Consider the following 19,033-nt stretch of genomic DNA (forward strand, 5'->3'; position numbering starts at 1 on the left):
GCCTCCTCCCCCTCCCAACCTATATAGCCCCTGTGACCTCATTCACCTGGTCCAGTGGAGGTCAGCCCCAGTTGGCTGTCAGCCAACCAATTCGAAATACATCACCTGTTACCAGGCAGATTCCAGCTCCCCAGGTAGAAACCCCCCACCCAGGTAATTGATGCAGTCAGGGAGGCAGAGGGAGCAGGTTTCCCCCCTCCCTCAGGAATGCAGCCAGTTCAAGTTACATAAAGAGACCGGCCAGGGTGTTGTCCCCTCCGTGCTGACCCACCCTAATCAAATGGTTGCTGCTCAGAGATTTTAGTCACAGTGTCACAGGGCAGAGATTTTGGGGAGAAACAAGGTGGCTTTCTGCCACAAGGCTTACTAATGAGTATGTACAACCTCTTGCAGGTCAAATAAAAATGGGCAACTCGAAGTACTTGAAGGGACATTATGCGTCATCAAGTCCTGTTTCTTGCTACCAAACAACAGCATGTAATCTCTTTAATGAAGTAATTTAAGATTAAACTTCATCAGTTATATTTTTATTCTCAGAAATTCACTTTCACTCACTTGACCTTTTTCTTATTTCCAACCTGAACTTTTTTCATAGCCAATTTATAACATTTTCACAAAAACAAATGGGTATCATAGAATCATAGACAATTAGGATTGGAAGGGACATTTGGAGGTCATCTAATCTAACCCCCTGCTCAAAGCAGGACCATCTCCAACTAGATCTCCCCAGCCAAAGCCTTATCTAGCCGGATCTTAAACACTTCCAAGGATGGAGCTTTAGCTAAGCTGGTTCTCTCCACGCTTTAATAGTTCTGCTGAGCCTCATTTTAAATAACAACTTCTGATTTCAAAGGAGGTCCAGACAATTCAGTTCTCCTCCATTTCCTTTGTCTAGAAAAATATCAGCTATCTGAAGAACAGCAGCAACAACAAAAAAGCACTTCTGACTTGAAGAACTCCCAGTCCTTCCTCCACTCACGTACCTGAGCTTCTCAATCCAGTTGGCTGCATTAATCAGTTCCATTAGTTTAATTTTGCCCTCAGACAACTTTATTTCCAGGCTTTATACTGATCTTGCAGATTCCCAATTCAGAATCATTCAGTCTAAAGTTACTGTCTTGGACCAGCTTTTTTTTTTTTTTTGTTATAATGTCTTTAATACCCAAAAAAAAAAGAAAAAAAAAAGTCTAGAATAGCAATGCTTTATGTTGATTAGAAAACCATTTGGTGAAATCTACTATTACACCCCATATCCTGATTAATCAAATCCTATCACTAGTAACATTTATTTTCCAGGCTGTATTGGGAAGCTAACTATCCCATAACGATGTTACTTTTAATGGCATTTCACTCTTTAAGAACATTACAGGGACCTCTAGTCGCATACAAATCCAACCTTGGAGAGGTAAAAACTCTGAACAAAACCTTTTATCTAAGCTTTCCCCAAAGTGATGCTGATATAGATAGACTCGGTTTTATCCATGTTATTCTTTTGAATTTCTCACAGTTCTTATTATGTAATTAACATACAGTATTAGCTACCTAATCATCTTTACCTTTTCTCTCTTGTATCGTTCAATACTATCATTCCAGTCATGACTGCTATTCCATCTTGTTTCTGTTACACATATATTCTCTAGTTTTACATCCTGCATGGGTAGTTCAAGTTCCTGCATATTGTTGCTCGGGGACCTAGTATTTACATGCAAATGTATCAGTTTCATACTGAACACAGAATTTGCTACTGAAATTAGGGCATGCCTCCTTCTTCCCCAACATATAGGCAGCATGCAGACCTCTGGGATTCCCTGGCCTCTCCCCACAACCCCACTGTGCCTACAGCACACAGACCACACTCACCCCACTCCTGCATAATCTGCACCAGTGGCCACAGACCCCATGCTGGGCCATTGTGGGGTACATGCAGCCGGCAGGACACCAGTTGGACAGCCCTATCTTAGCCTGTCCCTGAGAAAGCAAAAACCATACCCCAAATAGCATGCCACCTCTCCCCTTGCTAAATTTAAGGGATTTGCTTCAAACCATGGAAATGCTATAGTGGCTAATGCTAAAAAAAAGCCAAACAAACAAAAACCCACCGCAAAAAACTTTGCAAATGTTTCACAGAGAAAATTAATGCATTTCCTCCACTTTGATATTCAAAACCTCTGAAGAGTTTTGCTTAAGCTAAAGAAAAAAAAATAGCCTGAGGCGGATATCCAACACAGAAACATTTAGGCTGCATAGAAGAAATCATAAGCATTCAAAAAGAAAGTTTATATTACAGCAATTAAAAACAATTCTTGGTGTTAGGGCTGTTCTTGGTAATTAAACTTGGGCTTCTCTTTCAGAAAATGGAATTTGGGGGCTGGAAATAATTTGTGTCTAAACTGCAGTGACTGCCCAAAAAAACTCTGGTACAGCTCTTTTCAACTGGTATTATAGAAAACAAGTCATGGACCAAAGACTAGAAGAAGGCCTGTAGAACAGGTAAAATACAAGGATGTAAGAACAGCTGGTTATCGACAGTAAATAAAGTGCCATCAGCAAAGATCTTCAACTACCGGATCTGAAAAAAGATGTGGTGGTCAGAATTGATAGTACTCTATAAAGTTGGGATATATGCAGACAAACAGAAAACAAAAATGGATTTTTACTGAGGAAAATCACTGCTCTGAGAACTTCTTTATAGTAATTAGACTGAAAAACACAGAATCTGAAGACATGACCTATGCTCTAGATCTCTTCAATTCAGAATTCCACCAATGTTCATAAGGAACTCAACAGAAAAAAAGTCTGCAAGAAACTATCATTACTGTAGATTTTAACTCTGAACTGGTAATAACAAAAATAAAATCACATCTTACTAAAATCCTACTTCAAAATAGAGGCATAGAGCATGACTTTATTAATTGTATGCACAATATAACCAAAGGAGGCAACAAGAACTGTCAATCTCTAAGCTCTCAGAAAAACATTATGGATAGAAGAATGCAGCACATTGCTGAAGGTAAAGATCTCCTCTATTTCTTGCATAAACAGTCTCAGAGGTTATGTAGATTGACCATGAAAGAAAAATCAAAGGCAAAAACTTTCCTATCAGATAAGAAGCTACATCAATGATTGTCTTATAGCCTTGGATTTAAGACAACTGTCAGCTTCTGCATAAGAACAAACTTTCATCTCACCCCTGTCCTTTTCTTAGATATGGGCTCTGGCTGAAAGTAAAACATAGATTTCTTGAAGCATAAAAGGAAATACTTTGGGGTTAGAAAGTTATTGTTTCTCATCAATTACTCACATGCAGATGTGTTCTGATGTCCTACATAGGCTCTGACTTTTTGCTAGGAGATAACTTTTTGGGAAGCAGACTCAGAAGATGCTTCAACAGCTTAGTTAAGGTATCTATGGACTTCCAAGTGGGTAGGATACTACAGACTTAAAATGTTTGCTAATGTGCAATTGCTGCAATAGGAACCTATTTTCCAGAAAAAATGTGGTCCATGAGAAAATATAATATAGTAGTTAATTTAGACTGTGCACTTGTATTAAAAAAAAAAATTAATGCTGTCGTTCCATTTGTATTTAAAACATTAAACAGTAAAAAAACTACCAAACAAAAAAACCTCACAACCTTGATTACTGCAATTTTAATGTTAAACGTTACACTAATCTATTGTTATATTTTGACTAGTTCTGATTTTACCTCTACCCAAACTCCCAACTTCCTCAGAAAACACGATGGCCAATATAAATTCTTATGAGTTCTCCCATGCTAAAGGATGGGAAAGTGTTTCAGATTTGCTTGAGAAAATGCTTTAAAGTTACACAGAAAAACTACTCCATGTTAAAAGTGAACATTTCTGTAATACCTGCGAACTACTTTCACCGTAAAAAAAATGAAATGGGTTTTATTCATTCAGCTCTAAAAATCATTGGCTGTCTATAGACGAGTCTGGAGGCTGCTCCAACACCCTGTGATTAACAACATATTGGAGCAGAACCAGTTAATTGAATCTGCTGGAGCATGCTAATTAGCACACTCCAGCCAGCCTCCTGTCTTGTGTATCGGTGTCCCCATGCTTCAAAACGGTGATGGAAGTGTTTTAACTACGGGTGGTTTGAAAAGCTCTAGATAGAGTGCCAACTCTGCCATTTTGAAGCACAGGGACACTGATACATGAGGCGCTGCGAGCTCTTTAGTTAGAGTGGCTCTAATTAAAGCATGCCCCCCCACTGCCAAGCACATGTAAAAACATCCATTGTTCCATTAAGTGTGTCCATGGAGAGCTATCTTCAGCATCAACTACCATTTTCCACAGCTTGAATCTCAGGCTAATGCTAAGCAGCAGGTGGAGTCAGAAACCTGCATCAGGGGAATTAGCAAGGATTTGCTGCATATATATCCTTATGGATTTAAGAGCATTGCAACCTGTTTTCTGTTCAGATTCTGCCCCAGAAGGCTGAAGTGCAGAGCGTATGACCACCTAGAGACTTAAAAATGTTAACAGTTTCCAGGTATAACAACAGTAAAAAACAAACAAACAAGCCCAACAACAAAAAAACAAGATTGTTTAGGTAAAAATAGCTGAACTAATTGTGCATTGACCTTTGCCTTCAGGCAACATGTCATAATCCAAGAGATTATTCTTCTTTGGCAGAATTTAAATTCAAATTGTGCTGATTATAAATACAATCAAGTACTGTGTTGATTTTATATATATAACAGAGTAACAGAATGTCATAAAAAGAGCCATGTTTTAAGGGAGAAAAATCAACTAATGCACCTGGGACTGGGCCCCACATGTTGCTTGTAATTCTAGCACCAGCCCCACAAACTGCATGCAGTATGTTTCAGTACAAGTGAAAACCCAATGAGCAGCACCAGTAGTGTGGATGCTGGACACAGCATGCAAGGTCAGTCTGGAGCACGAACTGCATGTGGCTGGGACCTGCACTGGACCAGCCCTGTGCGATGGATCTGGCAAGCATAGCTGATTTATGGGCCCAATTTGGATGAGTACACAGAACCATTTCAACACACTGGCTGGAGACCCAGCAGCAGCTCTACAGGCTGCATCTTTCACACCCCTAAAATCATCTACCCCCAGGAAGGTTTCTTTCTAATCCCTTAGCTATAGATTGACTTAAATCCTGAAGTGTGCAGTTTTATCTTTCCTCCAAAAAATTATAATTTGATATCACATCTCTCAGTATTCTTATCTACATAAAAAACAAAGCCTCTTTTGAGTCTTGTTAAATTCTTGTATTACACAAAATACTCAATAGTCTAATTAGCATCGCATGAAAAGGCAGTTCTTTGTATCAATTTTGAATGTTGCTTATTTCCATTAGAGTATCTTCCTGCATTCTGAAATAGGGAAAACAGAACCTCACTTTACTTTTTCCTCACTATATATATGTACCCACTTGAATATTTTATTCTGTCTTCCATCCCTGCATTTCTCTTGATCCTCAGGTAGAACTCTCAACGTTTTTCCTGTATTTTTAGTTAACTATTCTCATTGCCTTGGCTAAAAGCCACATAATTCTGCAATACTTTCTTTAAGTGAGGGCAGTCCACTGGGTAACTGTGACGTAACTCCTGTTTCAACCTCCATCCCATTCCTTATGCATGCTAACATCTTGTTTGCTTTTTGACTGTAGCTGCATATGATTGCCAGCTCAATGAAGGCCTCTGTTCAATGAGGCACAGTTTACTTTTTCCTCTAGCATTATACTATTTCCATAACGTCATTAGTTTTACTAAAGAACCTTTTGCTAGCAAGTGCTTTTGCTACAAATGACAGTTCAGGAAAAAGGAACAGCAACATTTGTGGTACTTTCTCTAGCATAGAAATAACATTTTCTTTACAATTTTTAATAGGATTTGTATACACACAGCAGGGGAGGTTTAAAGGGTGTGTATAAAGATACACCAAATAAAATTCTTCTGTGTTCAGGTGAGACCTGCGTCAATGTGGCAAATTCTATTCACTAAGGCATACATTGCAACTTTAATGGTACCCAGAAAAGCTATGTTTTACTCCAACTGCTGTTGCATTTAAGTAGCAGGTAAAGTAGAATCATAGGATCACAGGAATTTAGGGTTGGAAGGGACCTCAGGAGGTCATCTAGTCCAACCCCCTTCTCAAAGCATGACCAGCCCCAACAAGATCATCCTAGCCAAGGCTTTGTCTAGCCAGGTCTTAAAAACCTCCAAGGATGGAAATTCCACAACCTCTCCAGGTAGCTTGTTCCAATGTTTTACTAAGTTTTTCCTAGTATCTAACCTAAACTTCCCCTCCTGCAACTTGAGACCATTGTTCTTGTTCTGTCATCTGCCACCACTGAGATCCATTTTCTTTGGAACCCCCCTCAGGTAGTCTGAAGGCTACTATTACATCCCCCCTTGGTCTTCTCTTTTCTAGACTAAATAAGCCCAGTTCCCTCAGACCCTCCTCATAAGTTATGTATCCCAGCCTCATTATTTTTATTGCCCTCTGCTGGACTCTCCAATTTGTCCATATCCTTTCTGTATTCAGGGGTCCAAAACTAGATACAGTACAGTACTACAGATATGGCAGAGTACTACACACACATCTGATACAGTGGCTGCTAACTCCATACTTAAAAGCTGCAACTGCAATAACATTTTGAGCATTCTACCACTTAAATGCCTCATCCAAAAGTCTTTCCAAGTCCCTACCCTCAACAATTACCCTTTTCAGACCTGAGCATAGCAAGTCATGACTTTAACATTACTTCAAACTATAAACCTACAAATTGATTGGAATACAGGTGTATACACACACAGACAGAATATGGTTTAGGCCAGGTGTGGGCAAAATACAGCCTGTGGTCCAGATCCAGCCTGCCAAGGGATTTTATCCAGCCAGCAGCAGGTCCCGTGGCTCTGCCTGGCCCAGGCATTGGGGGCAGCCTGAGCTATGATGCGTACAGCTAGTCCTGCCACCCCCAAGCGCACAGTGGGGCTGGGGTGGCATGGCAGGAAAATTTGTTTCCTGGAAGCTTCTGCAGCATTGACTTCTTCCAGCTGCTGCTGCCAGTCTTGGGCTAGGGCACACAGGGAATGGATTACAGCTGTCCCTGCACTGTCACAACCCTGTAATTCTGATCCCACCCCTGGCCCCAGCCCTGCCTGCCCATCCTGATCCCGGATGCCACTTCCCACCCACCTGCAGCCTCGTCCCACCCACCTGGCCAAGTGTGACCTGACCTCACAGGTCCCAGGCCATTCTCTATGGAGACCCCAGGATCAATTGGCAGCAAGATCTGAGGTGCACCCACCCAAATCCTGGATACTGCTCCCCACTTCATCCGCCCAGCTAAGCGTGGAGCAGAGCCACTCAGGGAGTTTTAGTGAGCCCTGGTAGGCTGGGCAGGTGGGGGGGATTGTGCTGACCCGGGCCCCAACAGGGCTCAGCTCACCAAAACTCCCTAGGTGGCCCTTCAACTCGTATAAGTGTCCACCCCTGGTTTAGAACAAAGCTAGAAATGAATGTATTAGTAACTCTGAGAATTCTTGACTGAACACTGTTAGCAATTGTAACACTATGCAATGATCCATGCATGGATTTATGATCTTAAGCCTTGGTATACTAGAGTAGGGGTGCTCAACCCCAGCCCACAGGCCAGATGTGGCTGCAGAGCCATGTAATCCAGTCCACTGAGCCCCCTAAGGGTCTGGAAATTTGGCAGCAGGACAGTAGTAAAAACTAATGCTCTCCTACTCTCAAATTTTCAAGGCTTACAGGCTAAGTGACATCGCCTGTGTGTGGGATCTGGCCAACATACGTAGGCCTGATCTGGTGCCTGCACAGCCAGGGCCCAATCCTATGCACACAGAGCTGGAGCCCAGAGGCAGGCCCCAATTCAACCCATGGGGCATGGAGGCCAGGGCAGCATGTCTGATCCAGCGTGCACAGGGCTAGGACTGGGGCAGCAGGCCCAATCCAGTTTATGTAAGGTCAGTGCCCCAGGCATATCGTGTGTGGGACCAGGGCCTGATCCATCATACTGGATTAGGCCCATGGACTGGATTGAGCCTACAGGCTAAACCCACACCACCCATCCAGCCCACTGGGTCAAAGGGCTGGACTCTACTGTGCTACAGCACCTGACTACCACAGCTGTTAAGATACTATTCTCCCAGAACAGATTTAGATCTGAATAGGATGAGAGACAGAATAGGTGTATACAGAACTCTTGTGTTCACAAAGTACTTGCCAAGCTACAGTTTACATATTAATAAGCAGGCAGCTTCTACTATGACTAGGGATGCACCGATAGAGATTTTGGGGGCTGATACTGATAGCCCATTTTTAAGGAGGCATACTGGCTGATACCAATCTGATTTTTGATACAGAGTGGAGAGCCAATAAGTCTGTTGTGGTGGAAGAAGAGTGTGAAGGCTGATCTGGTGCCTACAGTGAGGGAGGGAGTGGGGCTATAGCTGGGGCAGATGCTGCCCAGCCAGGGCAGAGTGGGGTGCCATATCCTCCATAAAATCATCTAGTGCCACCCCCCTCCCTTCCCATCCCATTTTTTAAATTCTGTTACACGCAGGTCTTCACAATGTCCTATAGCAGGAGTTGACAACCTACAGCCCACAGGACAGATCCGGCCCACAGAGCAACTAGACACAGCTCATGGAGCAGGGGGCTTTGGCAGCATTTGGCAGAGGGTGGGCCTTTGCTCAAACTGTGCCATGACTGAGCAGGCAGGAACTTTACCATGCTGCAGCTAGGTAGCTGAAAGTAGTGGCAGCAGTGGTGCTGGCCTGCCTTCCAACTTGAGCTGGGTCATTCCAGCCTACCACCAGAAAACATTACCAATTTCTGTCCCATGATAATAAATTTCACAAGTTAATAATGAATTGTGTAAAAAAAAGTATTTCCTTGTATTTTTAGCATCCTACCCTATGAAATTATCACTCATATTGACAAATAATGAACAACAGCTCCTTATTCATTTTCCCCCCACATCATGCAATATTTATAAATCTCTATTAGAGATACACCAATATATTGGTCCATTTTGAATCGGCACCAATAAAAGGAAAATTTATATTATCAGCAATTGGCTTTTTTTGGCTAGTATGGCCAATAATGTCACCAATAAATGCCCCACGCATGTGCACAGCTGAAGCATGCATGTGGTCAGGAGTGTAGCTCGGCAGCATGGAGAGCAGTGTCTGGCCAGTAAGTCTGTATGGGGGAAAAGGGCATGGGGGGGGGGAGGGGGGGCATGAGACCCCAACAGTGAGGGAAGGAGCGCGTCTGGGGCAGAGGCAGGGGCTGCCCAGCTGGGGCAAGGTGGGGGATGGAGCTGCAGGCTGCTCATGGTGGAGGGGAGGGGGGCCTGTTGCTCCCTGCTTCTGTGCATATACCTGGGGGAGGCATGAAGGACATGCCCCCCCCATTTGTGCGCCAGGTGAGGGTGAGCTGCCAACTTGAGGCCAGGGGCTGTGCTGGCCTCTTCCCAGTGGGGGAGGGCTGGGCTGTGCTCAGGACAGGTGGTGGCAGCACTAGGAGGGGGGCCATGGCAAACCTTGGGGTGGCTATAGCCCACCCGTAACCCCCACTCCCAGTGCTGCCCCCACCTGCTCCAAGCACAGCTCCAGGCCAGCCCACCCACCAGGAAGAAGCTGGTGCAGCCCCGTCCCTGAGCTTGCAGCAGGCAGCCTGCCCTTGCCCTGCACACAAATCCAGGGAGCACATGCCTCTCCTTGGGGTGTGTGCAGCAGTGGGAGCTCCCCCCCTTTTAATGATGGTATGAGCTTTACGAGAACCCACTGGATTCCTTCTTCTTCATGTGCTGTTGATGCCATTAAAGATCTCCAACTGATTGACCAGACATGATTTCCATTTACAAAACATGACAGCTCTTTCCAGCATGTCATATTTATCCATGTGACTACTAATTTTTTTTTTTTTTATTATAAATTTTTCCTTCATGCCAGGAACAAAAGTTAAGCTTACTGGTCTTTTGCTCCCTGGGATTAATACTTTTTAAAGATTGGCATTATATCAAGAACACTGGTCCAGAGACATCAGAATCAAATCAGTTAGTGACATATGCACTGTCGGCAGCCAGGGATGGGTCATTCAGCCTGCAAAGCATCTCATAGGCCAGATGACCCAACTCTGGATCCAGGCCATGGGGCTTTCTGCTTTAGTTGCCAGAGGCAGTGTGTTAGCATGGCCCCTACCCAGGAAGTTAACACTGCCTGTTGCCTGGTACCCCCTACTCTCCCAATTTGTTCTGGTTGCTGCCAATTTTAGCTGCCAGATGTCTGAAATCACAGCTGCAGTCCACTAGCACAGAGGCTGATTCTAGTGATGGTCTATACAAGATCCTTCAGAGCTCTTGGTTAAATGTCATCTGGTCCTAGTCACTTAATGTTTAATTTATCAAGATAGTGAGGGAAATTTACTTCATTCCTAAATCATTACGAAATTCATTGTACAGCAGAGATCTTTGGGGTCCCCAGTGTGTTTACCTTTCTCCATTACAAAAAATGGCCATTTAATCCTACTCTGAAAAGAGGAACTCCCCTCTTCTATGGTAATCCATTCACCTAAAGCAATTGACCTCAGACTGTTAAACTATACTGTATAAATACAACATATTGTTCAGTTCTGCATTGCACTTCCGCAATGGTGAAAGGTTCACTTCCACCCATATCTTGTCAAAAGACTGCATCCAACCATGTGCGACTTGGATCCAGTTGCTGCAACTAGGCCAAATTACTACAACTAGCTATATCTAGAGCAGCAATTCTTAACCAGGGTGCTGTATTCAAAACCCAAGAGAAAATTAAAAGCTATTATTTTCCAAGCAGTTCTTTGCATCTAGAAAAGTTGAGAAACACTGATCTAGAGAGATCTAGTTAGCCATGCTAATCTGAAGTGAGGCAGAAGGCAGGTTACAGATGCATTTTATAGCTTTTGCATCTCTGATTTAGTTAGCCTTTCATGTGTAAGAGCCCAATTCATGAAATGAAGCCTAACACTCCGGGAAAGCTCAGATCATCCATTACTCTGCACTGAAAACGTACAACTAAATTTAAGGCTTCTGCCTTTTTTCTAGATACCTGACAAACTCTCTTTCTCTCTTTCTGTAAGAATGATATTGCCCAATACAAAACAACTCAGCTGACAAGGGGAGAATCAGGGTGTCAGGACACAGAACCTTAACTGAAGCTGGAACAGGTTTATATCTTGCAGCCTGATGAAACAAGAACCACTTGCCTTATTATATTTGCAGCTAAACAAAAAACCCCACATATTTGCCTTACATATCCCCCAACAGTATCAACTCTCATATCACGACTCCCACACTTCTCTGGGTAAGAATAATTACAACAGAAATCTAAACTTGCCTCTGGCTAGCAGGGAAGGAAGGGAGATAATGTCTCAAGTACTAACTATGATGATATACAGATGCAAAGGTGATGGATGTCAACACATAAACCTGGACAGGCAGACAGTGGTTAAAGGCCACAAAAAAAAAAAATCCTCATGCTAATTTCTTTAGTGATGTGTATGTTGAGAAAAGTGTAGGTTGGAAGTTGAATTTTTACATGTCTATATAATTGTTAGCAGAATGATAAAGGTATCGGTTATTTACAGCAATTACCTGATGCGTTTCTTTTATAATTTTTTTCACTCTTCCTCTGGAAATTGTAATGTTATTCTTATGCAACTAGTGTATTTGTGAACAGAAACTGTAGAAAGATTAGGACATAACAGCGCACGTTTGAAAGGAATAAGAAAAATCCCTTATTGATAGGTGTAATGAGCACCTAATACTTGTGTTACCTTATTTGCCTTCAATTTAAAAAAGTATACTCTGGTATATATTAAATGCTCAAAATCTCATTTCATATTTATTAAAACAATGACTTCATTGTTTTTGTCACCTAATCATCAGGCACTAAAATACTTGCATATAATTTTAGATTGACGTGGTGTTATGAACTGCTGGATGAAAGCATAATAATTATTAATTCCATTTAAAATTTGGATTGGCCATTCACACAAATACTACATCATACGTTGTTGTGAATTAAAAATATTAGTAACCAACTTTTCACAGCAACACTGACAGTGCAGAATAAATTATTTTCCCTTTGATATATGGTATATGAAGCCTACTATATTGACCATTTTTTCTGTTGAAAAACTGAATAATCAGTCAATTAATGAATTTAGAATGTCAACCATGACATTTTAAAACCAATTTAAGTCTCCTATAAATTTTATATTAAAAAAAAAATATATCTGTGCTGAAGCAACTGTAAAAACCTATTACAGAAGTATGACACCTCCCAAACTTCACCCAGCTGGATTATGAAACTTTCATATGGAATTATTTTTAGATAACTACCTAGTATCCTTTCCTCTTGCAGTGAAATGCATTCCTTTACATAGCTTTGGTCAGACATTTTAAGATTACTTTCCTAATTTAAGATGCTTAAAAATTAAAGTCCAACTCAGATGATACAGAGAAATTTATGCAAGCAGACCCATGCACCTTTGTCAGATTTCAGAGAGTAAACAGGGTCCCACGACATGAGAGGACCACCCACAGAGTTCCCTGTGTAAATGGTAAGCCTACAGTTGTCCCAGCTCATCAGCCCTTGGGATTTTATTTTTTAAAGGATCAGAAAGGCTTGACCAGTTTGTCTTCTGTAAAATAATATTTTATATAAGGGGTTGGCACACTGGTAACCACTACAAAAATTAGTAAAATACAGCACTTTTTACACAAGGTAGGCACTAATTTTTTAAAAGGAAATACTAACACTGTTGTGTTGTTTGTGTCCAGATCATAAGTGCTAACTGTGCACTCAATTAACACCCATCATTTCAAATGTGTGATTTGGTCTCCTAAAACAATTCCCTAATATGTATGTCCAAGTTTCATTAACCTGCTGATAAACTCTTCGTCTGAACCTGTGCCTTTACAGAAATAGACAATATACGTGTAGTAAAAAAAAAAGAAAGGTAATCTCTATTCTCTATAGTTTTTAGACCCTGCCCTGCAACAAAGCATTTTTTTGCTGTGTGCATTTCAAAGAGACACTTGAGATCATCCACAAAGATGTCAGTTTACTGTTCTTGTAAGATTACTAAAATTTTACATTAACTAGAAAAAAAGTATTGCTGTATTCTTTGTCTATGCCTTGTCTGTCTTAAATATGTCAAAGTGGCATGTACATTTATAAAGTTCTATAAATAAATTACTATGGATCTGCCAAATCTTATTTTGATAAGGGACCTTACAGTCACACTGGGGATTCATTTTAAATGCAACTTTTAAGAGCTTTTCCCTCTTGCTTTGGCTGCGCTTTTCCAAAAAAAAGTTTGAATCTTTGTCTCATGTCTAAGCTATGGCAATATTCTGTGTCCTCTCTCTTATTTTACACTGAATCTCGGCCGATCTACAAATTTGTTTGGAGGAAGGAGTCCTTCATTAATTTATCAGTGGAACAATTTCTTGCACATGGGACATGGAAACTCAATGGCAAAAGGGTTTTCCATTTGTAATGTTATGTTCCTACTTGGAAATAGAGGCAGTTTTGACAGTTCACCCTCTTGCAACGATTTATTTTTACAGGATGCTTAAATGGGAAATCACAAATTTCAATTGTTCAAGTCAACTTGTAAACGCTAAGAAACTATTAGTAATTGAGTTAATCTTCAGTTTACAATTGCAGGCCTGTACATCTCAGTAATTTACCATTCAGTTTAGAGATGAGTTTTGCCTTTTTAATACTTACTAAAGATTAATATTCATTATGCAGGAACAGGAATAATATTTAATCCCTCTGCCAGGCAGCAAGGATGTTTCGCTCCCCCCCCATAAAAACATTAACACTTGCTATCCTATCTGAAGTTCAACAAATGTATTCTGGACATTTTATAACAAAACTACTGTCAGGCCAATTGGGCCTCATTCATCCGAGGCAGGGAAATTCTTTCCATTAACGTCCATCACCTCCCTATCTGCTGCTTGGAGTCAGAGCTGCCATCTTCTGCTGTAAGCAATACTACATCAATGTAAAAGTAGGATCTCTACGGAGCAGGGAAGGAAAATACCCATTCTGATGCCACAAATGCATGACTGCTCTAAAAATAAGACTTTTGGGACTCTTTCAAAACACAGTTGTTAGCATACATTTCTATTACTGCAACTCTCTTAAAGTCATTTAGACCTATTGTCATGTGTCCTGCTCCACAAATTTTGCTAAGCTACTGTTAAATTACAACAGCCCAATGTCTCCTTTGCTTGGCTAAAGGAACAAAGGCTTTACAAAGGTCCCAGGCTGCCCAGTTCTTCGTCTGATTGCAGGATACCAGAACGTATTCGTACCTCAGATCTGATGTGTCCCCAGCTTGGAACAAACGGGACTTTGTGGCAAGAGCTTTACTATCCTGTTCGCACGCAGCCCGCTAACCGGTGAGTTGGAGGATGAATCGCAACCGATGTGCCCCTTCAGGCTGCAAATCATGGGGGCGCCAATCCCTAGAGTCCCGTGAACCACCTCAGGACCCTGCCTATCCAGGGTCCCGCTCGCACCCTGCGGACAGGGGGACCCAGCCCACGGCTCCCGTGAACAGGGCTTCAGGGGCCCTGGGGCGAGGCCTCCCACGCTGGGGCCGCGGGGGAGGCAGCGGCGGCTCCCACCTCCGCCGCTGCTGTCAGGGGCCATTTTAGTGCCGGGGCTGGCTCTGCCCCCGCCCCCGGGCGCGGGGGGATAGGCCGCGCGGGTCCCGCACACGCACCCCGGCCGTACCTGTACTGGGCAGCAGCCCCGCTGTGGGTGAACCCAAAGTAGTTGCCGGTGGCCATTTTGGCATCTTCCCCCAGCCGGCTGGGCACTGCGGCGGCGGCGGGCCATGGCGGGAGGAGAGAGAGGAAGAAGCGCCCGGTTAGACACGGCCCACGGGCCCGGGCTGGCGGCGACGGCGGCTGAACTCTCAACTCTCACCCCCTCCCGCCGCCTCCTCCTCCTCGCCGCCGCACTCACTCCCTGCCCCCACCCGCCTACGGCTGCAACGGCGAAGTGGGACCAAGCCCAGCCGCTGCGCCTGCGCGGGATGTGCAAAGGCTCCTGGAAAGTGTAGTTCTCAGCCCCCGCCGCTTCCCCATGCCGGCCGGCGGCGGGGGTGCAGAGACTGCTGCGCGAGCGGCGCATGCGCGGGAGGTGCAAGGGTTCATGGGAATTGTAGTCCCCTCCAGGCCCGCTTGCTATCACTCGCTAAGCCGCCGGCTGTAAGGATGGGGAATATTGCGTGAAAGGCGCATGCGCGGGAGGTGCAAGGGCTGATGGGAAATGTAGTTCTTCGCTCCGTCGCCATCAGCCGCCGGTGGCCGCATGCGCGGGATGTGTAGGCGCTTGTTGGTAAACCCCGTGTCCTCACGCGTTTGCCGGGGTGGGCGCATGCGCCTGGCTCTGCTCCGCGGGGATTTCCTGAGTTCTCGGGGTTCGCTCCGGTGGGGTCCTGTTTACCACAGGGCGGAGGCCGCGTGCCAGGGGTTCTGCTGCCGCCTGTACAGGAGCCTTGGCCCTGGCCTGCCCCCGAGACCCTGACTGTAAGGGCCTAGTACACGTGCATGTTACAGCTGTGTAGAAACCAGCTCTAACTTTGTGACCTGTTCAACCTCTCCCCTTCTAGCTGCTTGGCTCTTTATAATGGGATAATTACCTGTCTACATTTATTACATGACTGACCGTTCAATTGCATCATAAATATAACTGCTGGTGAATCTCGAGAGCAGCAAGGCAGGAGGAGATACGTTTTTAATTGAAATTTTCCATATTCCCTTCCAAATGAGCTAAAACAAATTCCAAATCCAAGAATCAGTCCAGAACTATAAGTGGTCCTACTACTGGCAAACATCTCCCACCCCACCTGGGGCTTCAGATGTTTCCAAAACCTTTAGCCAGTATCCTACTTGCAGGCCCAACCTGGGGAGGAGAGCAGGAGAGAGGAAGCTAACCATTAAGCCAGGCTTAAGCTCCTTTCTGCCTGTGGAGTCCCACCACTGTGTAGCCCCTGTGTGAGGAAGGAAGCAGGTTCATCTATAAATTAGGCCTTGAAATTGGTCACGGAGGGAGCTTCAGCCCAGTGAGGGGGACTTTGAGTCCAAAAAAGGTTGAGAACCAGAGCTGGCCTTGGGCATGGGCAATTGCCTGGGGTGCTGTGGTCAGGAGGGTGCCAAGCACACACACATGCACAGGTAACACAGGGGGGGCATATGCCCCCCCTGAAATTGGCCACCACCAGCTTCTGCAGGCAGTCACTGCCCCTTCACAGCCACCAGCGCTGTGGGTGGTTGGCCACTCTCCCTCCCCCAACTGCCAACACCACCACAGCCACTTGCGGGCAGTCCCCGCTTGGCCTGCCCTTGCCACTGACATCACTATGGCAGTCTGCGGGCGGCCCCTGCTGCCAACACCACCACTGCTGCCTTCGGGTGGTTGCTGTGCATCCCCAACCTCAGAAGGCACATGTTGTTCATGCACGCTTGAGTGTGAACAGCCTGTGCTCACAGCAGCGCTGAATTCCACTTTGCCCTGGCTGATCCACACCCCAAGCAGGTGGAGTGCCTGGCCCAGCCAGCCCTTTGCCTCCATTTGCTGCTCAGGAGCTGGGCCTGGCACACATGGGTGGGGGAGTATCCCACCTACCCCTCTGTGAAGCCTGTTCCAGTGCTTTACTACCCTCCTTGTGAGAACGTTTTTCATAATATCTAACCTTGCTGCAACTTGAGATATTGCTCCTTGTTCTGTCATCAGCCACTACTGGACCAGTTTAGCTTCATCCTCTTTGTAACCACCCTTCAGGTAGCTGAAGGCTGCTATTAAATCCCTCCTCAGTCTTCTGTTCTCCCAACAAGAGAAGCCCAGGTCCCTCAGCCTCTCCTCATAAGTCATGTTTCCCAGCCATCAAACCATTTTGTTGCCCTCCACTGGACTCCAATTTGTCTGCATCGTTTCTGTAGTGGGGGGACCAAAACTGGACACAGACCCTGGCTAACTTCAGACAAACTCAGCTACCTCCCTCCCTCTGCCCAGTGCAATGAAGTATCTTATGGATTCAGATATCTGCCTTTATAGTGCTTATTGTAGGATTAAAGCCCCAAATACCTCAATCTAACATGATTCCTTAGACCCAGAGATCCGAGTGCATCAGCACAATAATACATTGATGTAAAAGTAGGATCTCTTTACATAGCAGTGAATGAAAATTTGTGTCCTGCTGCCACAAACGAATGACAGCTCTAAAAATAAGACTTCTCTTTCAAAACATACTACTTAGTGTTAACACAAAATGGACCTTTTAGTATTAGCAAACATTGTACAAGAGATCACTTTTGGCTGGAAATCTTCCATCCTAAAATACACCAAAAATCCTCAAAGAATTGCCAAACATGTTGAACCAAATTCCTTACACATGTGATTCCCCTGTTAAATTTATACTCAGTTTTCTTCTTGCCAGAGTACAATCCTTAATAGCAGAATGGAAGTGCTCTCCAATAAGTAACTCATTTTTGGAAGCCTGTTTAAAAGCACACATGACAACAAGAAGCAGTGAAAACTCTCAGGCTCTACTTTTTTACTTCTTTAATAAACTATATCTGTCCTAAAATCTGTACAGTTTTAATAAACTTATTACACCCAAATTATGTAATTATACTGTAAAAAAAATAATTGTAAGGTAGCCATTTAGAGGTATTAGGCTTCTGAAGTATTTTATTCCATGTTTCAAAGGGTTTCTTGAATTGATTTGAAGTAGGGGTACACCAATAAAGATTTTTTTGGCTGATACCAATGACCAATTATTAACAAGCCATATGGGCTGATACCGATCTGATTGCCGATAAGCAGCCTGGCAGCATGGGTCCAGCTGGTAAACTGGTTGGGGGAGAAGGTGGGAGGGGGAGAAAGGAGAGTGGGGCGGGCAGATCGAGGCCTCTGTGGTGAGGGAGGGAGTGGGGTTGGGGCTGGGGCTGGGGCAGGCGCTGCCCAACCAGGGTGGAATAGGGCATGGGACAGAGCCAGAAGAGGCTTATTCAGGAGGCGCGTGGGGGGGACAGATCCCACTGCTATGCACACCCTTGGTGGAGTAATGGGGGTGCAGGATAAGGGCAGGCTGGGACTGTGGGGGTGGTGCCAGGGCTGGCAGTGGGCCAGGCTGGGGCTGCACTCAGGGCTGGTGGTGGTGACACTGGGGTGGAGGCTACAGGGTGGGCTACAGGGAGAGCCACCCCAGAATTTGCTGTAGCCCTCTGTAGCACCCCCCTTGCAGCACCACCGCAGCCTACCTTGAGCACAGCCCCAGCCCAATGCCCCCTTCCACCAAGAGCCTGGCACCAGCCCCAACCTGCAGCGGCAGTCTGTCTTCACCCTGTGCACAGATCTGTGGGGCACATACCCCCATTGCCTCCTCTGGGGTGCAAGTAGCAGCAGGATCTGCCCTCCCCATACTCCCTGGATCTCATGACTTCATCCCACACCCTGCTCTACCCTGGCTGGGCAACACCTGCTCCTGCTCCAGCTCCAGCCCCACTCCCTCCTTCACCGCAGGGGCCTTGATCTGCCACCCCCATGCCCCTTCCCTCCCTTCCCCCTGCCCCTTCTCTCTCCAGACTTACAAGCCAGATGCTAGTCTGCAAGCTGGTGGCTGGCCACATATATGCTGTGGCTGCATGCATGCATGTGACATTTATTGGAGACATTATCAGCCACATCAGCCAAAAAAACCCAATTGTCGATAATGTCAATTTTCCTTTTACTGGTGCCAATACAATATGGACCTATGTATGAGTACACCTCTAGTTTAAATACATTCATATCCATGATCATTATCACAGTATATGAGAGCTGCTATGGTCCTCACAAAAATCAGTGACCTGAAAATATGAGACTATTTAAAATGTTAACCTTGTTATGCATGAGCAAAACGTCATGACAAATACACATATTGGTAATCAT

The 19,033-nt window shown here is 44.6% G+C and overlaps 1 protein-coding gene across 1 annotated transcript in view; it reads right to left on the reverse strand.

Moving 5' to 3' along the window:
• ZFR (zinc finger RNA binding protein) overlaps positions 1–14,930 on the reverse strand; it is a 64,113-nt gene extending 49,183 nt beyond the window's left edge. Inside the window, 1 exon segment of the mRNA XM_019531919.1 lies at positions 14,828–14,930. Within this exon segment, the coding sequence (XP_019387464.1) occupies positions 14,828–14,883 (56 nt within the window). The 5' untranslated portion in view covers positions 14,884–14,930.
• Positions 14,931–19,033: the final 4,103 nt, after the last annotated feature.

The sequence above is a fragment of the Crocodylus porosus genome, unplaced genomic scaffold, assembly GCF_001723895.1.
Source record: "Crocodylus porosus isolate Cpor-Errol unplaced genomic scaffold, CroPor_comp1, whole genome shotgun sequence".
Taxonomy (NCBI): domain Eukaryota; kingdom Metazoa; phylum Chordata; order Crocodylia; family Crocodylidae; genus Crocodylus; species Crocodylus porosus.